Raw genomic sequence first — 21,627 nt, forward strand, 5'->3', positions numbered from 1 at the left:
ATTCCAGAATACCCAGCATAAGTGCTGTAGTCTCTTTTCAACCCGTAACTTACACTTGGAAAAAGTAAGTAGGAAAAGAAAAACCAAACTTATTTTTTTTATTTTTTTTTTCACTTTTTGAAAGCATTTTACACAGGTTTTGATCTTCAGAATACCTTGGAATCAGTAGAAAAACTAACCGAACAGTTTGTCTTTACAATAGAAACCTTTCAGGAGTCAAAATTGAGACTAAAAAAATACATGCAAAACATACTTCTTTCAAAACACAACTTGAAACAAAGCACCAAACTACACAAATATGCAGAATGAAACAGCATTTAACATCACAGAAGTAGTCTTCATAAAAGGTGTAAAAGTCACCTATTCACTAGGCACTGTTCACTTGTTTAAACAGAAGAGACAATAGAAATATTGTCCACAACTTGCAGTTTCAACTCAAATGCTGTAGCTAGAAATTCCTTTGTGTCATGCTTTAATAGCGACCTGAAAGAAAAAACAATATATACACTGTCAGGCTTCCCAAGGACAGACAGATTTTTAAAGATTTCTAGATTCACTGCCACCCCTCAAATCTGCATCGAATTCCAGAGCCTTACGGTTTGTCTACGACAAAGTCCAGCAGCCAGTACAGTTCTGCCGCTAAGTCCCTGTGGAGAGAGAGCCCCCGATTCCCATCATATGCCCAGGTGTGGTGTTTCGGCGCACAATGAGAATTCGCATTGTAACTGCTCCGCAGTGGCCAGTTTCCCTACGCATCAGTAAAAGTTGCCCTTGTTTTTGTTTGGATGCAACGGGGGAACATGAGAACACAACCTCTTCATTCACCCTGTATCCATTACAAAGGGAGTATGCCAGGCATGCTGTTGTGTTCTATTAGATTTCTGCCATCAAAATGCAGCTTTATCCTCCACGCAAATAAGCAATTCAGGGAAAAAGAAGCACTATTTGGGCATCAGGTGAAGTTAACCTCCTCTTTAACAAGTTACATCAGGATATTTAGTTCCAGTCTTAGAACGTGCAAGGCTTGTGAATTCAGCCTTTGTATCCTAGAGGTAACCACACCGTCAGCATACTACAAACTCCTGTTTTAAGACAGTTTGAGAGAAAAATCATACCTCAGACTTTTCAAACATGTGGTATACCTAATTTTTCTTTTTCTTTTTTTTTTTTTTTTTCAAACTAAGTATTTGGTCTGTCCTCAAGGTTGCCAATTGCTCAATGAAATGTTAAAGGGAATTGTGGTTTAAAAAAAAAAAACCACACTGAAGCTGAATAGTCTTTATGGATGCAAAACCTCAAAAAGAAGTAGTTCAGCCAAAGTAGAAATTTGCTTTTGATATGCGAGCTCTAAAGACTACTTACGAGGTGAATAGGATCGAGATCTGGATCGAGATCTGTAGCCACCTCGGCTATAATATGGGGATGGCGATCTCCTCCTGTGAAAGAAGGCAACAGAAACAATCCCTGCATTAAAGCCGGCGGCAGCAGCTCTATGTGGATACCTCTAACCCGATCCTGGTATCAAGACTGCATTCAGGAAATCTAACAAGCACATAAAGAGCTGATCAACATTTCTACTGGATAACAAAGCAAAGATGTCAATTTTCTTAATACTCTATTACCTGGTCAGAGCAACACTACTTTGCACTAATAAAAGAAATAAGTTCTCTCACATTCATGGCTTGACTACAGCAATTTTAGTGTTTCAAGCCAAGAGCATCCCAAAAAAACAGTGTAAGCCAAATCACACCGTAACTTTTCATCTCAATTATTTGTTTTGAGATGAAGAGTTGATTTGAGTAGCAGTATTCATTGCTACAACCAACCCCTTCCCCAAACCCCTGCAAGCCAGGCACTCCCAAGTTTTACATTTCCTTGCCTAGGAAAATCCCCAACCATTCAGGACTTCTTGGCATAAATCTTGAGTTTTTCCTGTGCAAAGCTGCACAAAACCTGTCCCTATATCAACCTCACCCCTTTACGTAACAATGAGGGAACCTTTGAAATTAATTGCACTGCTCACTGAAGAGTTGCAAGTACTCTGCATCCACCCAGTTTCTCTTAATGTGTTTAAAGATGTCCTAGACTTGATTCATAGAATACTAAGAAAATACCATATCCAAGAATACTTCTACTGTTGACCAGGCACTGAAAGCTTTCCTATCATACCTGTAAAACTGATCCCTGTCTTGAACAGCTCTCCATCCTCCTCCTCCTCCGCCGCCACCTCCTCTGTGAATACAAAAGCAGAATGACTTTTGAAAATTTTAAAAACAAAAAAGTTCATCATATAAGTAAAAAGCAGCAACAAGCGTAAGAAAACGTGAAGAAAAACCACCACCAGTTCCTACACTGGATAATGCTAAATTACTTCACTATGTTCATTTTTATGTATTCCCGGTTAGCTGAACTCAGTGTCAAGGAACAGTTAAAGACGACTTACGTTCCAGCTGACCATTACTGTATTTTATGACATCATGCTCTCCAATGAGCAGCAATTTAAGATCACTACATAGCCTTCACTTTTAAGACTATTTCTGTTCTCAGATGCTTACCCACTTGATGTAAATAATTTTACTTTTTTTTTTTTTAAAGTAGCAAGATCAGTTCACTGTCCTGAGAAAAAAGTAGATTCCAAAAGAAATCCCACATCCTTACATTTTAACACTTCATAATCACGTTTAAACAAGGCCATTTAAGAACTGTGGTACAACTTCTCCTTACATAGAAGCTGCCTAAACTGAAATAATACGTTATAGCATTTAACAATATGAAGTGGTTGGGCTGGTACCTCCACAGATTTAGACACAGCAAAGCATTACCAGGAGGCTAAACCAAACTTGGATTACGGAACAGTCACTGCCCCAGATGTCTCACAGCAGCTCAAAAGGGCCATAAATCGTAAGAAAGCCCAAAACACAATACCACGCTATAAAAAAAGGAGGCCTGCTGATGGAATCTCCCCTGCCCCCCCCCCCCCCAGTCTTCTCTGGTAGCCAGCTAGTGTACAAGTTGGGGGTTTTGTTTGGGGTTTTTCTTTGTGGGTGTTTGTTTTTTTAAGGTTATTCTTCAGTTTACAGATACTTTTCCACCCAAGATTCAGCATCCCACGGCAATAAGGAGAAATTGAAGTTTTAACATGACAATTCCCATCTGAAATTTTATTTCCCTTAAGGCTTCACTGCAGAGGGCAAGGAAGGGAAAAATGCAAAGTAATCATTACCAATTGATTTTCTAGGGTGGAGTACTAGTATGTTAAAGATGCAGCAGAGCATTACAATTCTAACATTCCCTTCCTCAAGGAAGCACTCATGACATACATAACACTAGTCTTCTCCCTCCCTCAAATGACCAATATCTACAGGTTGAGAAAGTGGGCAGACCATGATATTTTTGAAATAGCCACACACAAACCATTTGTGGCCTACTTTCACCCTTTCTGTATCAGCTACGAAGAGACATTATAAAGGTTCTGCAGTGAACTTTAAAACATGGGGGTATGGGGTTTGGTTTTTTTTTTCATTTTTTGTTTTGGGTTTAAGATGGGAAATGAATTGCCAGAATTGTCAATATTCTGACTATTTCCACCTCAAAGCCCTAGTTCACAACAGACAAGATGGGAGAGCGTGTAGGAAGGTCAGAACATTGCCCAGGATATGACTGCCTCAAAATGCAGGACCAAAGCATTGCCATGAATTCTGATATGCTACACAGACTAGGACGCTACGTCATCCATCATCTTACATCACTTCTCACTAGTCTGCTCTTCCTTATCTAATGCATGTACTCTTCTTTATGTTCAGTCGCCATCACGGTCTGCAACTCTTCTCACTAGCATGCACCCAGAACTGATGTAATTACAACTTCTGAATACATTTTACAGACATCTGAGCCACTCTTCACTATCAGGAATGAGAAAAGTAACACTTAAGCACTAAAGACTTTGGGTCATACTATAGTCTAAACAAGGAGTAAATTACATTCTAAGAACACGCAAGCAACAAACAACAGATTTCAAGGACAATCAGTATACCCTGACTGACCCTTTATGAAAGAATAAGGAAATCTGTACTATGAAGTGTAAGAAGAAAGACTGATGGTGTAAAACCCTTACCGCATAGCCCCACAGCTTTTGCTGGTTCTTAAGTGCCTTTGCCATTTTGATAGGTTTACATCAGAACCCCATGAGGAAAATAAAAACACCAAACCCCCCAAACTCCCCGCCCCGCCCCCCAACCCTACCAAACCAGAATGTGTGAGAAGCAAGTGAGAAGCACCACTTAAAAGACTACATTGCAAGTCTTTTCTGTTTCCCAACACGTCAATGAGCTGCATCAGTTAATTACTTTTAGTACATTAAGTAAGATGAGGCTATGTTAACTATCCCAAGCAAGTTTTTGTACCTTATGCTCTGAAACAAACTGGAAGTTTGGTCAGAGCGCCACATATGAAAGCCTACATACACTGGCAAAATGAAACCCAGCACATTTTGGTTCTTGTATACCCAGTAACAGCTTCAGATTTTAGCTGCTACAGTTCTCCAAAATATTCAAACCACTGATGTTTCAGGAAAATGGACTGTTTAGGGTACTTCTTTGCCTCTATGACTGCTTCCCAGAAACATGAGCAGAACACTTTCTGCTTGTGTTCACTGTGATGATGTAGCACACCTTGATCCCCTCCCTGTCCACAGCAGCATTTAAGCACTGCAGCAGCAAGGCTTCTGATTTAAGTGACAATAGGGAGGGGAGGAACAGATTGGAAGCCATGCCTGGGAAGGAGAAACAGTGGCTGAAAGTAAAGTAGTAGGAGGGGAAGGAGGAAATAGCTACCCTCTGTCACTGAGAACGACCACACAGCTATCGATATATTTTGTTTTACACCTAGAAAGCAACAGAAGCTAAGATCACAGAATGTATTCTTTCCTTTGTCTTTGAGCTATAATGTGATCATGGAAATACACTAATTCAAATGGCATTAATACATGGTTACCATCAGGGAACAATCATAAATCCATCCATTGCAGATTCATTTAAGCTTTGCAAAACACTTTGGAAGTACTACTATAGAATTCTACAACTACAGGAACATTTGGTAATTGCAGGCAGAAAAAATGAACTCTTATTTTTGCGTCCAACTTAGAAGTATCCCAGAAATTGTGGGCATTTAAAAGGGAAAAAGTTGCATTGGCAGCCTTAATGGAAAAGGCAGAAGACAAGCTTGCTCTATCACCAAAACCGATTACATAACAAGATCTGTTGAAAACATGATTGGATCAGCTTTACTAGCCCTCTGGCAATGTATATTGCTACCTGAATATTGACCTCTTTTGGCTAACTACTATGCTGTCAAACACAGACATTTAGGCTGAAGATGACAGAAACAGGAGGTGCAAGTCCTTCATATAACACACACCCCCCCAACCTGACAGAGTATGTTAAAAAAACCCTTTTAAAATGCAAGTGTCCAATACAGAACAGGTAGTGTTCCAGTCCCTGATTCCTTATTTTTGGCAACATTTGAGGTGTCATAATTTTTAGTAAGGGATACTGGTGACCACTAACACTTTCCATTTTTTGTCTACTACATTATGCTCAAGACATAAGTTGGCACTATAGTACCAACTCAAATATTTGATCTGCACCTGTATTCCCACCATTTCAATGCTAACAGATGAATCAACAGAAGATTCTTTTAAAATGAGACCACAGAGAACATACTTTGTTTTTCAAGATTTAATGCACAGTAAAAAAAAAAAACACATTATGGACTAACTCATGCCTCAGGTTAAACATCACGAAGTGTTTCTCAAGCTAACCAATCTGATTTACACTGAGCAGTCATTTTGGTGATGTCATGTTAAGATTGCAGAATGACTGAGTGCAAGGATGTTTTGGCATACAAGATGAACTGCTCGGCTTAATATAGGAAGGAATGCAGATGAGAAAGCATGGTTTAAAAGCAGTAAAATATTATGAACATTGCCTCACCTGTATGATCTGCTGTAATAGTCACGATCATCATACCCTCTATCATACCCTCTGTCATAGTAATCTCGTCGTCGTGAGCTGCCACTGCAAGTAGTGAAAGAGAATTACATTTAATAAAACATAAAACACTGCAGTGCTTTTCTGTCAGTGAAGTTTACACCATTTTAACTGGGTTGTATTATTACCTCGCATCCTCACAGTTGAAATGATTGAGAGTGCTCCCACTTTCCCATCAGTGCAGACAGGAACAGAACTACTTGAATAATTGCTTTTTATCGATGCTTGAACTTTAAGACAGCTACTTTCCTCCTTGGTCTGAAACCTCTTAACCTTTTGATATCACAGGCACTTGAGACATTCCATTCTGTTACAACTCTTCATCCACTTTTAACTCTCAGAAAGCTCCTTTTGGAAGGACTTTCCCATTAAAAACCTAACCTGCAGTCTCAACACATCAACTACATAACCACCAGTACCATAAGCTGAAAGTCTTGGGAGGACAACTGGGAAATGACTTGGGAAAACAACTGACGTTTTTGGCTACTTCAGGCCAAAAGTGTACTCTGGATAGGGAAATTTCGTCACACAGCTGGTCAACTATTATTTGTTTGTTCACTCTTGTAAACTTGAGCTTGCAAAAGACATTAATATTTGAGGGTACATAGGACAATTGAAAATAGATTTGAAATTGTGAAAAAAATATCTATGTCGACTTATTTAAATGTTTAGATAACTCACGTCTGGGCCGCATAACTAGGAACCCAGGCTTCCACTCTCTGTAATCCAGGCTGACCCTAGATCATTACCACTGATGCCTGTCCACATGCAGTCTTTTTGTTTTTTAATTCTGAAGTCTCCTTTATCAGTGGAGGTTTTTTAGTTTTCAGAAGCTTTGTGAGATAACCCCATCAGTGTTAGCATGGCTCTCGTTACGGAGACTTTTTTCTTTAAAAAACAAGTAGATTAGGTGGTGAATTTTGTATTTTAGTTTCTAGTACTGAAACATCCATGTACTGTACAGCACACAAGTTAGAAGCAAGGGAACAGCTTTCAGAATAGTGCATTAATGCAAAAGCCTGATAAAGTAGGAAATACACAATATCAGGTCTCTTGAAGGGGATACAGAACAGTTTTATCAAAACACAAGATAATTAATCCCATCTTGTACTGATTTGGAAAAAAATCCACACAGGTAACTTACTAAGTGGGTCTTCCCATATAGATTCCAGGGGTAGGTGTGTGAGGTCTTTTTGTTATGGAGAAGTCTACCCGAATCCTCCTTCCATCCAGCTCCATTCCATTGGCACGTTCCTTTGCCTGAGCGGGGTGATAAAATACAATTAGCTGTAAGTATGAACTTTACTACCAATACAAGTTTGTAACAACTGCTTCAAGTACTAAGTCCTATGATGGTTCAGTTAGGACGCATGTCTAAGTTTCACTTATGCCTTATACAGAACACTGAACCTACACTCTGAAGACATTTTAAGCCAGCTAAAGCTTCAGTAACCACTTAAAATGTGACTTTTATTGCATCAAAAGCCTAAAAGGAACGTAATTTAACAATTGTTTCAGTGCCTCTGTTTCTAACATGATTAAGAGGAACCTCTGAACATTCTAATGAGGGAGATGTAACTACTCCAACACACAATGTTAAGCAAAGCATTCACAAGTTAACAGAAGAGCAGTTACGTTGATGTTTTTTCCTCAATACATCTTTAAAGCCTGCTATCACCTTGAATATAGTTATATGTGAGTCATAAGTAAATTTGAAGCAAAAAAACCCCAAACCACTGTTTTTTTTCTGCCAACTAGCAGGACCTACATCCAAAGCTCCAGCCTAACATGAAAGTCTTCATGCCAAATTTGGAAAAAAGAAGACATTAGAGACTTTAGGTAGTGGAATTTAAGCAGAATATAAGCCTAGTTACAGCCCATAAGCACACTACTCTCCAAGGGCTGGCCTGAGTGTAGAATTCTATACCTGGTGGGTACAGAATTTCCTGTTCATTCTGTAGCACTTGTAAGCCCAAATGCCGTAATTTGTTATATGATATCGACACTCCTTCAATTTACTGAATCCCTTAGGGTTTCCCATAGGCATCTGAAGGGACCAAGAAGCCACTGTACATTTGCCCGGCCTTTTATTTTCAGAAGAGATTCCCCCCACCGCCTTTCAGACTGAAGCACTAGAAGTCAGCAGAATGCACGTTAGCACTCCTATAGAGAGCTCTGAAATGGCCATCTAGTCCACTCTGAACATGCGTATTATTAAATATAGGATCATATGTGGAGTTACGAAGGACTCTCATCTCATAATTAAAACAGAGAGCCTGTGCTCCTGTTTTCTTTTCTTGTTGGCATAGCTTGCACTATGGCTAGCCCGAACTTTGCTTTTGTGAATTACACTACAGCTCAGTCTCCACAGGGACCACTACTCACACCTCTCCCCTCTCTCCTCTGGTACACAGCAAGTATCTTTTGAACTAAGACTGACGTTATGAGGTGCCAAGTATTTTTTAGGCCCAAAGAAGGCAGGGAAGATACTTTGGACTTTCTTGTGTTATGATTATTTCAAACGGTCAAAAGGAATTAACATTAAAGGTTCCTATACCACTTGAGAAGTCAAACAGTGAGTTTCCCCAGGCTATATCCTGTTACAGAGTATACATCCCAGCATCTGAAACCACAGCAAACATGCCATACGTTCTGTACCCCAACCTACTTCCTTAGCATCCTCAACGTTTTCGAAGTACACAAATGCAAATCCTCTTGAACGCCGAGACTGCTGGTCGTACACAATGGAAACATCAGCAATTGGACCATACTTGGAGAAAACTTCTCTCAGGTCTCTTTCTGTGGTGTACAGACTCAATCCAAACACACCAAGACAACAGTTTGGGTCAGGATTTGCCTGAAGGAACAGGTAGATAGATAGATAGGGGTTATAATAAAATTGCTTTTATTTGCAGTACAGGTATTTCATAAATTGTCAGTGTCAAAGCTTCAAGCCAAAACAAAAACGCCTGCTGAGATTCAGGTTGCGTTAACTTCCTAATAGACATTATTAAAATCAAACCTATGACTACACAAGCCTCCTTTCACAAAAATACTTTGCATTTCTTGGGAGTACTGTACAAACTACAGTTACAACACATAACAGGTACTGTATTTTAAAAAGTTTTCCCTCCAAAGGCTAGCTGATGACTGTTGAATGTGGATATATATACACACACACAGGCCTGGATCACATCTTCATTTGCATTAGTTATCACTTTTCCCCCCTACTTCAGCATGAACCACACTGCACTCGGCCTGTAAAGCAGCTAAAAGCAAGCCAATTTGTATGCTTATTTAATAAAGCCACCATCAAAACAGCTTTTAGTGAAATGTTTTAGTTTTCCAGGCTTTTAATCAAGAAAAGCACAAATGTTTCTCCCTCCTAACTCTACCCCCATCCTTCACTGCCTACATTTGCTCATTTATTACATCAGGTATAATGACAACAGCTTGCACTGGTAGCACTTCTAAAGGCATCTGTTAAGAAGACAGACAAGACACCCCACCCCCACCTCACAATCCTAAGCAATCTTAAGGAAATCCATACCTTATCAACAGCCAAATGACAATTAACCTCAACAATATATTTTAAATAGACCTGAGAGGGAAGCAGAATGTTTTTCTGGAAACCCCCCATTAATTAATTGATTTCAGGATGTATTCAGGACTACATAGGAGCCATCTGCTTCTATAACAGACATACCCTGTTTCCAATATGACGTCGGCGAGTAGACATGGGTGAATGGCTGTGACTGTGTCGTCGCCGATAATCCCGACTGTAAGACCTACTTCTGGATCTCCTATGAGAGCGGGAACGAGAGCGTGACCTTGTGTAGTGTCTACGGGAACTCCTCCTTGATCTAGATCTGATGGGGAAAAAAAAGGAAAAAAGGTACAGTATTGGGTTTGTGTTTTTAACCCTTCAAAAATACATCAGATATTCACAAATAAAAAGACCAAATAACCATTTTCTAAAAACCCGTGGTACCACATGATTCAGCTATAATGAATTTAGTGCATGGTCCTTGAGAGTAGTGACTAAGGAGTAAATAGTAAATATGACCACACAAAGCGTGCACAATTGCAGAGATGCACACTTCTGCTTATTCTAGCACTCTTAATGCTGCTTTTAGTGACACTGAAAAGCAAATACAATTTTTACACAGTACATAATTACAAGCACAGAAGTCTGGCAAATGCCCCTGAAAGAGCTTAACGTGACTGAGGAAATGATGCAGTATTAGGCTTATTTACCTTCTGGTATTTTAAGAGTTATTTAACAATAGCTGTTCATGAATGTTTACATGCTCACACTTCAAGTGTATTTAGGCAAAGATGCAACTGCTCACTAATTTCATGCCAGGCCTCCTCAGAACAGTTCCAGAAACAACTTCATGGACCTAGTGCTGTCAGGAGATGAGGTTCTGAAACACCTGAATTCTTTCTACTAAACCCTCAGCCCTCCCAACACATTATCTTAGTTGAAAAGCTGGGTAGACACTTAAACTGGAATATTACACATAAGTTTGGCCTGCTGATGGCAGCCACCGAATAATATGCATTCCACACAACTACAAAGAAAATAGCTGCAAGCCTAACAAGTGCAATAAACAGTTTAATATTCAAAGGCTTTTAGTCATAAACTGTTAATCTTCAGACTTCTTTGTGTCTTAAATGTCCTTCCTCTAATTTGTGGAAGTCAAGGTAGTTAACAAGTGACTGAGCCCATAAGCTACCATCATTGCACAACCGTGTTTCACATTAACACCACCACTACGCTGGCATGAATGGAACTCTTAACCTGGACCCGTTTTTACTCCTGAGCATTTAACAGCTTCTTCCAGAGTCAGGATTTCTCACTAGGTAAGTGTCACCAGACAGCCAAACTGCACAATATACACTCTGTATGTTACAGGCCTCCTTAAAATAATGCTTTCAACCTTGTCAAAAGTAAGCCAGCTAAGTTCTGTCACCCTCAACTTGGAAGCATTTATACACGTCCAGGAGAAATTACTTCAGCATGTCCCATTGCAATACTTCTAACTATGTATTTAGAAATAATTATTTTTGGCAACAGAAAGTAAAAAGAGAGCTTCCCTGAGGCAGGGAAGACAGTAAAGACAGACAGAAATAATAATTAAAAAAAAAAGTTCAACACATGCATACAGCCATATTTCAATTGCTTACGGGGGGGGTGGGGGTGGGGCAGGGAAGGTAGACACAGAACTGATGTCCCAGGTAACAGAATGCACCCATTACACTGAAAAAAAGCTGGACACTTCTAAACCGGATAGCCCATTATGTGAGAGAACAAGGCTTATTTTAAATAGGCACTGCTTATACTGCTGCCTTACATGTCATACTGCCATTACTGTCCTTTGTTGCAAAGCAACCGCAGCTGGAAAACCTATTCCTTCATTAAAAATTGTTTAGATTTCACAGAGTCAGCCAAAGATAACAAGCTTGCTATGCTGATGATGAATAACTTCAATAAAAGCATTTTTAAATCATGTACATCCACACCCCAACTGACAAATACGCCAGGACACAGATTTGTTCCCAAATCAAAGTTTAATTAATTAAAGGTGGAAATTCAAAAATGCATTTGCACAGAAATCACCAAGAAATATGAAAGTTCTCACAAGGTTATTTCTCTGGTGAGAGCCAGAGTTAGATGACCTGCTCGTGATCACATCCAAACGTGTGACGGCACTGAAAAGAGATAAGTATGTTGGTTCTAAATATGTGCCTTGACACAATTCTGCCCAAACCTACTAATGAACACAGTAGCTCTGCAACATAATCCCAGTGTTTCCAGTGATAGGCATTTTCATGACAGCTGTTAAATGCTCAGGAAGCCATGGTAGTCATAAGCTTCTTTTGTTCATCAAAAAGTAAAGTCAGTTACCAGGGTATTATTTTAAGAGTTATTTCTTGTAAAAGTAAATTATTTGTCAGGTCTCTAATAAATTCTAGATCTTGTATTTGCTTCTTCCAGCATTTTCTACAATTTGTAATTGCATTCTTACACAGTATTAGTTATTCTGCAAGTGAGAAACACGGTGCTTTGAAGAGTATGGAATCCCTGGGGGTTATGGCTTAAGGTGCAGAAGGACATGCTGGGCTGGGTCCTGACTTGCTTGTTATTTTAAAATTAGAAGGTTCCCCAAAGGTGATGTGCAGTCTCCACCCTCTGAGCTTTTCAAAACCCAACTGGATAAAGCCCTGAGAACATAGTCTGAGTGCAGGGCTGACTCCGCCTTTAGCAGGATTTTGGACTGACCGTTCCTGAGTTGTCCTATGAATCTCCCACTACTAGCAACTCCAATTTCATGCTTTATGAAGTGGTTATTACTCTACCAATTATTTATTAAAGTAATTTGACATATTTGTACTTGCACTACAGGGACTGCCAAGTGCATGATTTGACACTTATTTTTTTCTGTGTCCTTCTGACACGGTCATAAGCATATTCTTCTGCTGACAAAATTTCCCAAGTATTTTACTTCTCACAAAAGCCTTTCAAACTGATAACTTTGATCTTGCAAGGAGACCTAAACACAGGTCATTGCTAATAGCACAATGTTTTCCAGAGTTGTCATCCTTCCTCTAGCATGACCCCCAAGCTTTGACAAGCCTAATTCATCACTTATACACGTAAAAGTATATTGTGAACAGCTCAACTGGAAACCCCACTGCTGAAACCCATGGTTTAACCTGAACGCTTACAAATGAGCAAAGGAACTATCAACACTCATTTCCATAGCCAGCACTCAATTATCTAGACTCTTAATAAGGTCATTCACCCATTTACAGGTTTTGTTGCCTCTCTAGTCATTCTTTACTAAATGCATACCTCTTACATGACACACTTCGTAAAGCCAATGTAAAGTTGCCAGCAGTGATGTTTATATTCTTATTTTTTGACTATCAGCATATTTTACGTCTCAGTTACATCTCTTAACGTTTTAAGAGGAATTCTGTCACTGCACACAGCTTGTTCAGCAGATGAGTATAAGTTAAGGATAGATAATACAGTGCAAAAAGCATTTTCACAGTGTACATTTGCACTGCCATGTAACAAATACAATAAGCAAGCTACTTCCTCCACAACTTTTTTTGAGAGCTTGGAAAGCTGTCTAATCTTTAAAGCCTTCCAAGCCCATTCATTTTCAACTTAAATTAATATATATTTAAAGGGTCAGACAAATGTCAACTGAAATTCACATTTATCTCTACTGCTCCTTTTTCATGGAATATACCATTCACTACTCCAGAAACATCACTGCTTCCAGCGAGAAAATGTAATACATTAATGTGACCCAAAATGGAAAGTCTGATGATGCATGTATTTCTTTTAATGCACAGAAAAACTAACACCTAGAGTTCCTAATGCTTCATGCTAAGAAACTAGCCATTATTCTAAGAGTTAAAAGGCAGGCCACCTCCAAACTGTATCAGCAGAGGTACAAGCGTACAGAGCTGCCTACCTCTTGGAAAAAAGCTACAAAAAGATGCAACTCTACAGTTTCTCTTTTCAAACCCTGACACCACTTATGCCCCTTTACATTCAATATCCACAGATCACCAGTTATCTCTGGAAACAGAGTTGGGCTACATTGGACTTCACCTCAGAAAATCATCTGACTTGCGAAGAGGAGGAAGAGGTAAAAGAAAGAAACTCACCTGGATTCAGACCTGGATCTAGATTTTGACCTGGAACGCCTGGAATCCTCCTTAGATCGAGATCTTGCAGGGGTGTGTCTCCCCGACTTGCCAGACCCATGAGCACTTCCGCTTCTGGAAGCAGAACGGGATTCCTGCACGCAGATATTGAAAGCCTAATTTGTACACAATTTCTCCTTTACCTAAGGTCTGTAAACAAGCTCCAGTGAAATAAATGGTAAAAATTCATATCTATGTGTCCGGGCAGTTGGCATTAGAACTGCCTAGATTTAAGTAGATTTTTTTTTTTTCCCTGGTAGACACTTCTTTACCCTGCATATACTTTTGCTATTAAACAGATAATGCATGCATGTTTAGCAAAATATACAGGGACACATAAACAGACTAGTAATTACTTAGCGTAGTGCTTTCAGATTCCAGATTACTTCTTATCTTAACTTCATTTTTATTCCTTTTCTTCATTCTTCCGTTTCAAATTCTGACTTCTTTCATCTTCCCCACTTCACACAAATTGCTCAATATTCTACAAGTGGGACTTCTGGTCTGATAATTAGCATGCATTCACTTTCTTTTTTTTCAAATTTCAGCTTCACTTATTCCTGAGCTTCAAATAATTCTCATTTATAAAACTTGTCAAATGGCGACTTCCGCATTTTCCTTCTTCAACATTAACCTTAATAGAAAAAGAACAGGATGAAGAATATTTAAAAACTCCAGGATAAAATCTAGTGCCAAAACTGAAACTAGAAAAAAAAAGTTTTGTGGACTTTTACTATATATGCAGTTCAAGAATCGAATCTACCAAATGCCCTACTATTTTATAAACAGATCCAGTCAATTCAGTTTAACTTTAGCACTAAAGTAACTGAATTTGCTATTTATGCCTATATTTAATAGCAAATGCACATCTATTAACGAATTCTAGCATTAGGAAACTGAAAATAGTTTGCACTGTCAGCCACATACTTAGACAAAATCAATGAGAAGTGACTTAAGTAAAGTCCCTACTGCAGCCAGAGACAACTAACTGATGTGCTTTTTGAATGCAGAAAGCTCAATGCTGCTTGTCCTTCAATGACTTACAATTACTTTACTTTTTGGGACATTCTTGCAGTTTAGAATGCCTAGTTTGTAGGTTTATGAGGACACTCACACCTATCCTGCCCACACAAGTGTAATTACATATGCAGGCTTCATGCTTCCAAGTAAATCATAACTTTCCATCAACCAAAAACACAATTCTGTGCAAAACACTCAAACACTGTTCTGAAACAACACCCCACCTACTCTATTATTTACTTGTAATCATCTTCAGTAATGATATAACCTAATTAGCATTATCAACTTCTGAAATTTTTCAGTGTAATGCTTAACTTCAGTCACACTGCTTAAACAATTGGTTTGAACACACTTGAAAGTATTATTCATTTCAAGATATTAGAGAAAATTTAAAACTCAGCAGCAGAATTCAATCTTTTCCTAAAAAAGAAACCATTCTAAATATTGTGTCAATTCTGATCAATAACACCACCAGAGTACCAGATTTTTCTCAAAAACCACTTGTTTTATCTTTGTAACATCTCTTCAGGCTGAACACTCAACTTCTTGGGCATTCCATACTAACCGTTCAGAAAATAATTCACTAAACCAAAATTTAATCATGCTTCAACCTCTTCCACACAACTTAAAACAAAGTTTAACTATTTACAATTGTCTACCATACAATACTGGGGAGACAGGGTGGGACACAACTTGCAAGATAAAGCAGATTTTCAATTAATACCAAGAGCAACAGAAATAAAGCAAAGTTAATCAAGGCCATATTTTTCTCTGGCAAAATGTTTAAGGAAGTGTCCAAAACTATAGCCACCTCATATACTAACACTGCAAAGGGCAGTGCAAATATTGATAACTAAGTTACAAATAACAAATTTAACCTAAACCTGTGACTACCTTCAAAAGAAAATCTATGGAGATGGGTTCTGAGTTAATGTATTTATTTAGCCATAAGAAGTCTTCAACTCTTAGAAGTTAGACAAAGCAATATTGAAGGAGGGATAAAAAAACAAAACTAAGGCTGTTCTTCATGTGAGGAAAAATCATTCACAAAACTTAACACTCTTGACAGATTCAGGCTAGACAGAAGGAGCCATACTGAAAAGGACACAAGAAACACATGATGGGAGGGAAGCAGCAGGGAGGATCTTGCCCATAAACATACCCCAAACCCTTTTTTAGAGTTTTTAGAAGGCAATAAGCTTTGAAGAAAATCAGTAGAGACATGGTATCAGCATAAGCAAATGACTGAAGCCTTCATCTATTTGACAGACTTTTTGGACAATCTTTGTTATATTATGTTAAGATTTATGTGGGATGTGACACCTAGGATCCAAAAAGAAATTCAGGAAGAAAAAAAAACCTTAAGACAACTGTATATACAAATCAAACTTAAACAGCTGGCTTATTTTCATCTACCTCCTTTGGACTTCACTTTTTCCAGTTTTTACACATCCACATTTTGTTTCCAGATCATACTACTTCTAAACCTTTATCTTCGATCTACCACATTTTACAGGATTATGCCACTTCTTCGTTACTTCCAGCCTCAAAGGAATACATTGCATCTTACCTGCTCCAGATATTAGTAAGACTGGTACTAACCCCTAAAATTTCAAAGTTGTTACCCTCCCCACCCCAACCCCCAGGAAATCCTCCCTACCCAAAATTCCACATACCAGGAGCCTGCAGCACTCCAAGCTTGGTTTACAACCCATTATTCCAACACCGAGGGGTCACACAAGCCACTCCCACAGCCCACTTAAATTGGAGTTTCTACTATCCAGTTTTGTTGTTCTTAATACATTTTCTTCTTCTACTTTTTGCTCTTTTGCTTTGAGAATTTTAAGTTTTTTAAGAACTGCCAAAGTAGGCTCCTGTCATGGCATGTGGGAGAGTAGAAGAAACAACCTTCTTTATCCTAGCTACACTCAAATGCTGCTGGCAAGCAGATCAAGACTGACGGTCACTATAAAATTTTTTTCTAACCTTGATTTTCTGAAGCATAGATTTTAAAAACCACCAGATCCCTTGATCTTTACCAACAGTTCTTCCCCTTCATCAGGGGGATCCACTATTGGAATTTAGGTGGAAACCCTGAAGTCCAGGCTTGGGGTTTCCAAATTATTCTTTCCATGCTTTAAGCATATTAAAAAAATGTGTAATACTGTAGAGATGACATTTTTAGCACCTCTAAGCACATTCATGAAGATGTTTTCCAGCCATCTCCTCTGTAAGCAGGGAATGTCACAACAGCAGGATTATTTTGGGGAGCAGTAGAAAGAAAAAGGTTTCCATGGACAGAAGTAGCTGTAAGGGATATAAGTGAGGGTCATGTGTTCTTCGCACTTCTGAGACCCATTTTTTTCCTCATGGGAATACAAGTTACAGATTTCAGTTACTTAAGAATGTAAGACACAGCCAAAATTACTAGTATATTTAAAATCCTAAATCCCTATAAACTTACATATTTCCACTTGTTTTCCTCAAGAAAGGTGCAGCCTCATATTACACATGAATAAATCTGACTGCAGATTTGATAGAGGTGTAATTGTGCTCACTTCACATTCCTTCAACAACTCTACTACCGAATTTAGTAATTGATCCAACAGGAAAATTACAGCTCTTGCCTCATTTCCCCCCTGAAGAACCTGATCACAAGATCAGATCACTGCTGGAGGAGGGGGAGGAGGGGAGGGGGCTGAGAATCCACTCAGAGGGAAAGGAGAACTCCTTTCCACAACAGTTTCCCAACTCCATCAAAAAAGACAAGAACATATTTTTTTAAAAAAATCAAGCAAACAGACCACAAGCATGGAAGCCCAGCTTCCTCCCACCACCTCTGCCCCTAGCCCTGACCCTGTGAGCTTATTCAGTCCACCAAGTTGGCAGGAAACTAAGCCATCAGCAAAAAGCAAACGATTTTCTGACAGCTTAGGGAACTGAATCAGCCCACCTAGAGGTCAGATTGAGTGCCAGTTGATGAAGGAGGAACACAGAGGATGACCTATTCTTTTAGGGCCATGAAACTATCAGTTTGCTTCTAACCTTCTCAAACTGCTTCCTTAGACCTTCTTTCATTATTTAGTAATAAAATCAGTATTTTTTGAAATTAGATCTGTTAAGTACCTTGTAAGAACATCTATAAATTGAGCATTTCATTGAGTACAAGTTACTCTGATTAAAAAAAGAACAAAAAACCTGACTACCATATCAAAACAGCTCCTGATCATACGTACACATACCAAGTAATCACCATCAGCATTAACTAATTCGCAGGATGAATTCACAGTATTTTTCCCTTTAACTAGTCTTCTTTCCAACCCTTCCATGCCTGAATCACATGCACTTCAGTGAGCCCAATTTCACTGAGTTAAAACAAAATAAAAGTGGCTTGAAAAACATGACAATATCTACAGCATACTGACAGTATTTGAAATATGTTCCAGTATTTGAAATTAGTATAATTTAATAATTTTTAGTCTCTACAGTTAAAAAGTTTCCAGACTTTAATCCCACTATGGAATATGAGCTGTAAAAGAGAATTTGACTGGGGATTTTTCTTCTTTTTAACCATGACATAAGCCAGTTTAAGTTTGTGTTGCTGCTGAAATAGCAAGTCCCATTACTTGCAAAAGCACCTGGTATTTCTTCTTCATCCCCAGTGCTGACATTAGGACTCGTGGCTACACAGTCAAGTCAAGCCTGCAAACCAATGCAGCTGGAAATGGAATCAGAAAAAAAAAAATTCAGCTGATTTAATTGCCAGATCTGACTGACTATACAAACACTAGTACAAGGGAGAAAGCAGGAACACAATTCTTGTTGACAGCACGGACTTGGAACAGCTTAACAGACAGTTGTAAAGTTGTATGCCTAGATTATTTATCTGAAGACTGTTCTACTCTGCAGAGACTTTAGCACTCCCAGCTTAAAGAAGTAGAAAGCCACTGACTTGGTAAAATACCAGCCTTAGGTAAGCAAAGAATATAATAAATAGCATTAGAAAAGCCACTCCCTGATCTAGTCTAAAGTGGCAGGCTTGTAGATCTATGGTTTTATCTTTTAGTTTTACAGACACATACACTGCATACAACTTACCTATTCACAATTCACAGAACTTCAGACATAACTCATTTTAAGCTGTGGTGAAGACTGCCTGCACATGATTTATACTTTTTTTTATAGAAGTACAGAAAAGGTAAAATAGAAAAGCACATGGGACTTCAGTCCTACCATACCTTGCACAATCATGTTTCAGAAAGACTTTGCTATAAAGTTTTTAACACTTCCACTCATTCAGAGTAAAAATACAGTGCAGATTACCCGGGCAAACTTTAGTAAAGTTAGGCCACCATCTTAAATTGGTTTTCAGTCTGACTTGCACAATAGCAATTAAATCAATGTTTTAAACTAAAACATGCAGAAATCCACCTTGAGTAAGTCAGCAGTAATACTCCCTCACTAAAAATATACCAATTGTAAGGATGACATGAAGACATCAATGAAAAGATAATACTGGGGGTGGAACAAGCCTGTTCTTTAATCCTTATCTTTCAGTATTCATATCCATCTAGCTTTTTTACGTTCCTGGAGACAAAGTTTTCCTAACCTAACCTACCTTGACGTAGAAACACTCATAGTGTTCAAGCTTATGATACTGCATCTGAGTAAGGCCATATTCAAAGAAAGACACTGCAAGAGACTGCAATTTTGTGCTCGGAATTATGACACTGATTTCTTTTGCCACCTCCAGCAAAGGTTTAAAATTTAAAACGACTTATCACCTTCATGACTCCCTGTGATGCTGCAATAACTGAAAAAGTTAGACTGATGCTGAAAGAAAACCCCAAAATGCAGTATCGATCCCTGCGCTGCACTTGCCTGTGGCAGAAAAAATTGAAGACCTTAAAGGAAAACAAGACTGATTCACTAAAGAAAAACCAGCTATAGGTGATCTGCATTGCAGATGTACATCGCAAATGTGAAGCGTTGCAAGTTGTCTACTGTGATATTAGTAACATTCCACCCAGACAGTGGAATAACTTGGCAGTAACTACATGAGTTTAAGAGATCATCTGCTGCGGGTTTCACAAAGCAAGGATACTGCCCTACCACTGGGTGCGTTCAGTTTGAGGTTTAACCCTTCGACTACTGCGATCACATTTAAATTAAATTAAAGACCAAGCCACCTGGATGCAAGGCAGCAACCACACCGAGAAGCAGAGTTAATATTTTACAAGCAAGCGCGACAAGCAGCAAATCGGAGCTCGATTTAGAAAGTAATTCACCAAAAGTGAACTGCAATGCAGCTTTGGAAAGAGCATATGTAACAAAGGCTCAGATTACTGCCGGCTCGAGGTTTTTCTTCCCTACCCAGACGCTAGCTAACAGGGTCGAGGAATGGAGGAGGAAGCACTACGGCACCGGCCGAGACCGCCGCAGCCCAGCTGCGACCTCGGAGGGAGCTGAGTAGCGCCGGCGCTGCTGCAGGAGGGAAGGGGGAACGGAGCCGGCTGCCTCCGGCCCGTTCCGCCGTGAGAGCTGGCGGAGACCGCCCGGCCCCGCCACAGCCCCTGCCCGCACCCTCCCAGGCAGCCCCACCGTTCCCGGGGCTGGCACAAGGCAGCCCCACCGGGGAGAGGCGCGGGGGCTGGGCCCGGACACCGCGACAAGCGGCTCCTCCACCCTCGGCCATTTTGTCCCTCTCCGGCGCACCCGGTCACCAGCCCAAGATGGCGCCGGGCAGACTCACCATGGAGCGCGCCGGCGGGCGGGCATCTAGAGCGTCCCCGTCGCGCGCCCCCACCGCCTCCCCGGCCGGGCCAGCCGCCATCTTCCCCACCAAGCCCCGAGCCCGCCGGGCCCCCCGCGCCTCCGCCGAGGCCTTCTCACCCGCGGCGGCCCCTCCCGCGGCGGCTCCACCACCCGCTCCGCCCAGGCCGCGGGACGTGGACACAGGGGCGACGGCGCTGCCCGGAGAAGGGCGGAGGAGGGAGGGGAAGGGGCCCGGCCGGGCAGCGCACTCAGGCTCCGTGTATTACCCGCTCGCCGTAGTTCTGCTCCCCGCTGTCGCTCATCGTCCCACCGCGCCGCTCACTGCCGCGCCGACCCGACCGTCCCCGGCACTAAGGCTCTCCGCAGAGGAAGTGACGCCAACGCGCGCGCGCGCCAGGTCCCGCCCCCTCCCCGCCGGCCCTGAGGTGAGGTTCCGCCCCCGCCGACCCTGAGGTGGAGGTTGTGGGGGTTGGTGGTCGCCAGCCCTGGGGTCGGGAGCTGCTTCGTCCTGAGCGGCGGTCACAGCCTTACGAGTGACCCCTTTCAGAGCCAGCTCCAGTGCCGGGTGGAGGTGGTCTTGCCCGCCCGGCCGGGGGAGGCTGTGTCCAAAGCCTGCATCTCCTCATTCCCCTCCGCCCTCACCCTCCACGGCCCGCGCGGGGCTGTGGAAACCGTTTTTAAAAAAAAATAATAATTGTGGTTGCAAGGCGCTTTCTTGGAGAAGATGCCCATGAGTTTTAAAGCATTATTTTACCGCAGGTTGGGATTGATGATCGGGATATTTCTAAAATAGCCACGCGAGGGCAGCATAGCATCACGTAGTCATTTTTGCCCAGTCCTTCAATTATTTCTTCCTAAGACACGTACCACTGCGTCTGTGAGGAGCCACACAAACACCTTTTTCTCCAACGGAGGCACTCCGGTTGTGACCGACTGTTCTCATAGGTGCTTGGTTTATGTCACCCTGACAAGAGACTCAGCACAAGTAAAGCACCATCATCCCCAAAGGGTCAACGCGGCTCTGTCTTGTGCAAGTATTAAGCAAGGACACCCAAAG

General features: G+C 40.7%; 1 protein-coding gene across 2 annotated transcripts; it reads right to left on the reverse strand.

Moving 5' to 3' along the window:
* Positions 1–84: 84 nt before the first annotated feature.
* Positions 85–20,949, reverse strand: TRA2B (transformer 2 beta homolog). 2 transcript variants are annotated; one of them, XM_064457110.1, is made up of 9 exons: positions 20,837–20,949; positions 13,737–13,870; positions 9,754–9,916; positions 8,716–8,904; positions 7,192–7,307; positions 5,991–6,074; positions 2,170–2,232; positions 1,363–1,436; positions 85–483 (listed from the first exon to the last, which is right to left on the reverse strand). In XM_064457110.1, exons 1-9 carry the CDS (start codon positions 20,870–20,872, stop codon positions 473–475), a joined length of 870 nt encoding a protein of 289 aa, XP_064313180.1. In that variant the 5' UTR covers positions 20,873–20,949; the 3' UTR covers positions 85–472. The 2 variants fall into 2 exon arrangements, with proteins under 2 accessions (XP_064313180.1, XP_064313181.1); XM_064457111.1 differs by lacking the exon at positions 85–483 and having other exon boundaries at positions 1,355–1,436.
* Positions 20,950–21,627: the final 678 nt, after the last annotated feature.

Source organism: Phalacrocorax carbo, chromosome 7, assembly GCF_963921805.1.
Source record: "Phalacrocorax carbo chromosome 7, bPhaCar2.1, whole genome shotgun sequence".
In the NCBI taxonomy this organism is placed as follows: Eukaryota; Metazoa; Chordata; class Aves; order Suliformes; family Phalacrocoracidae; genus Phalacrocorax; species Phalacrocorax carbo.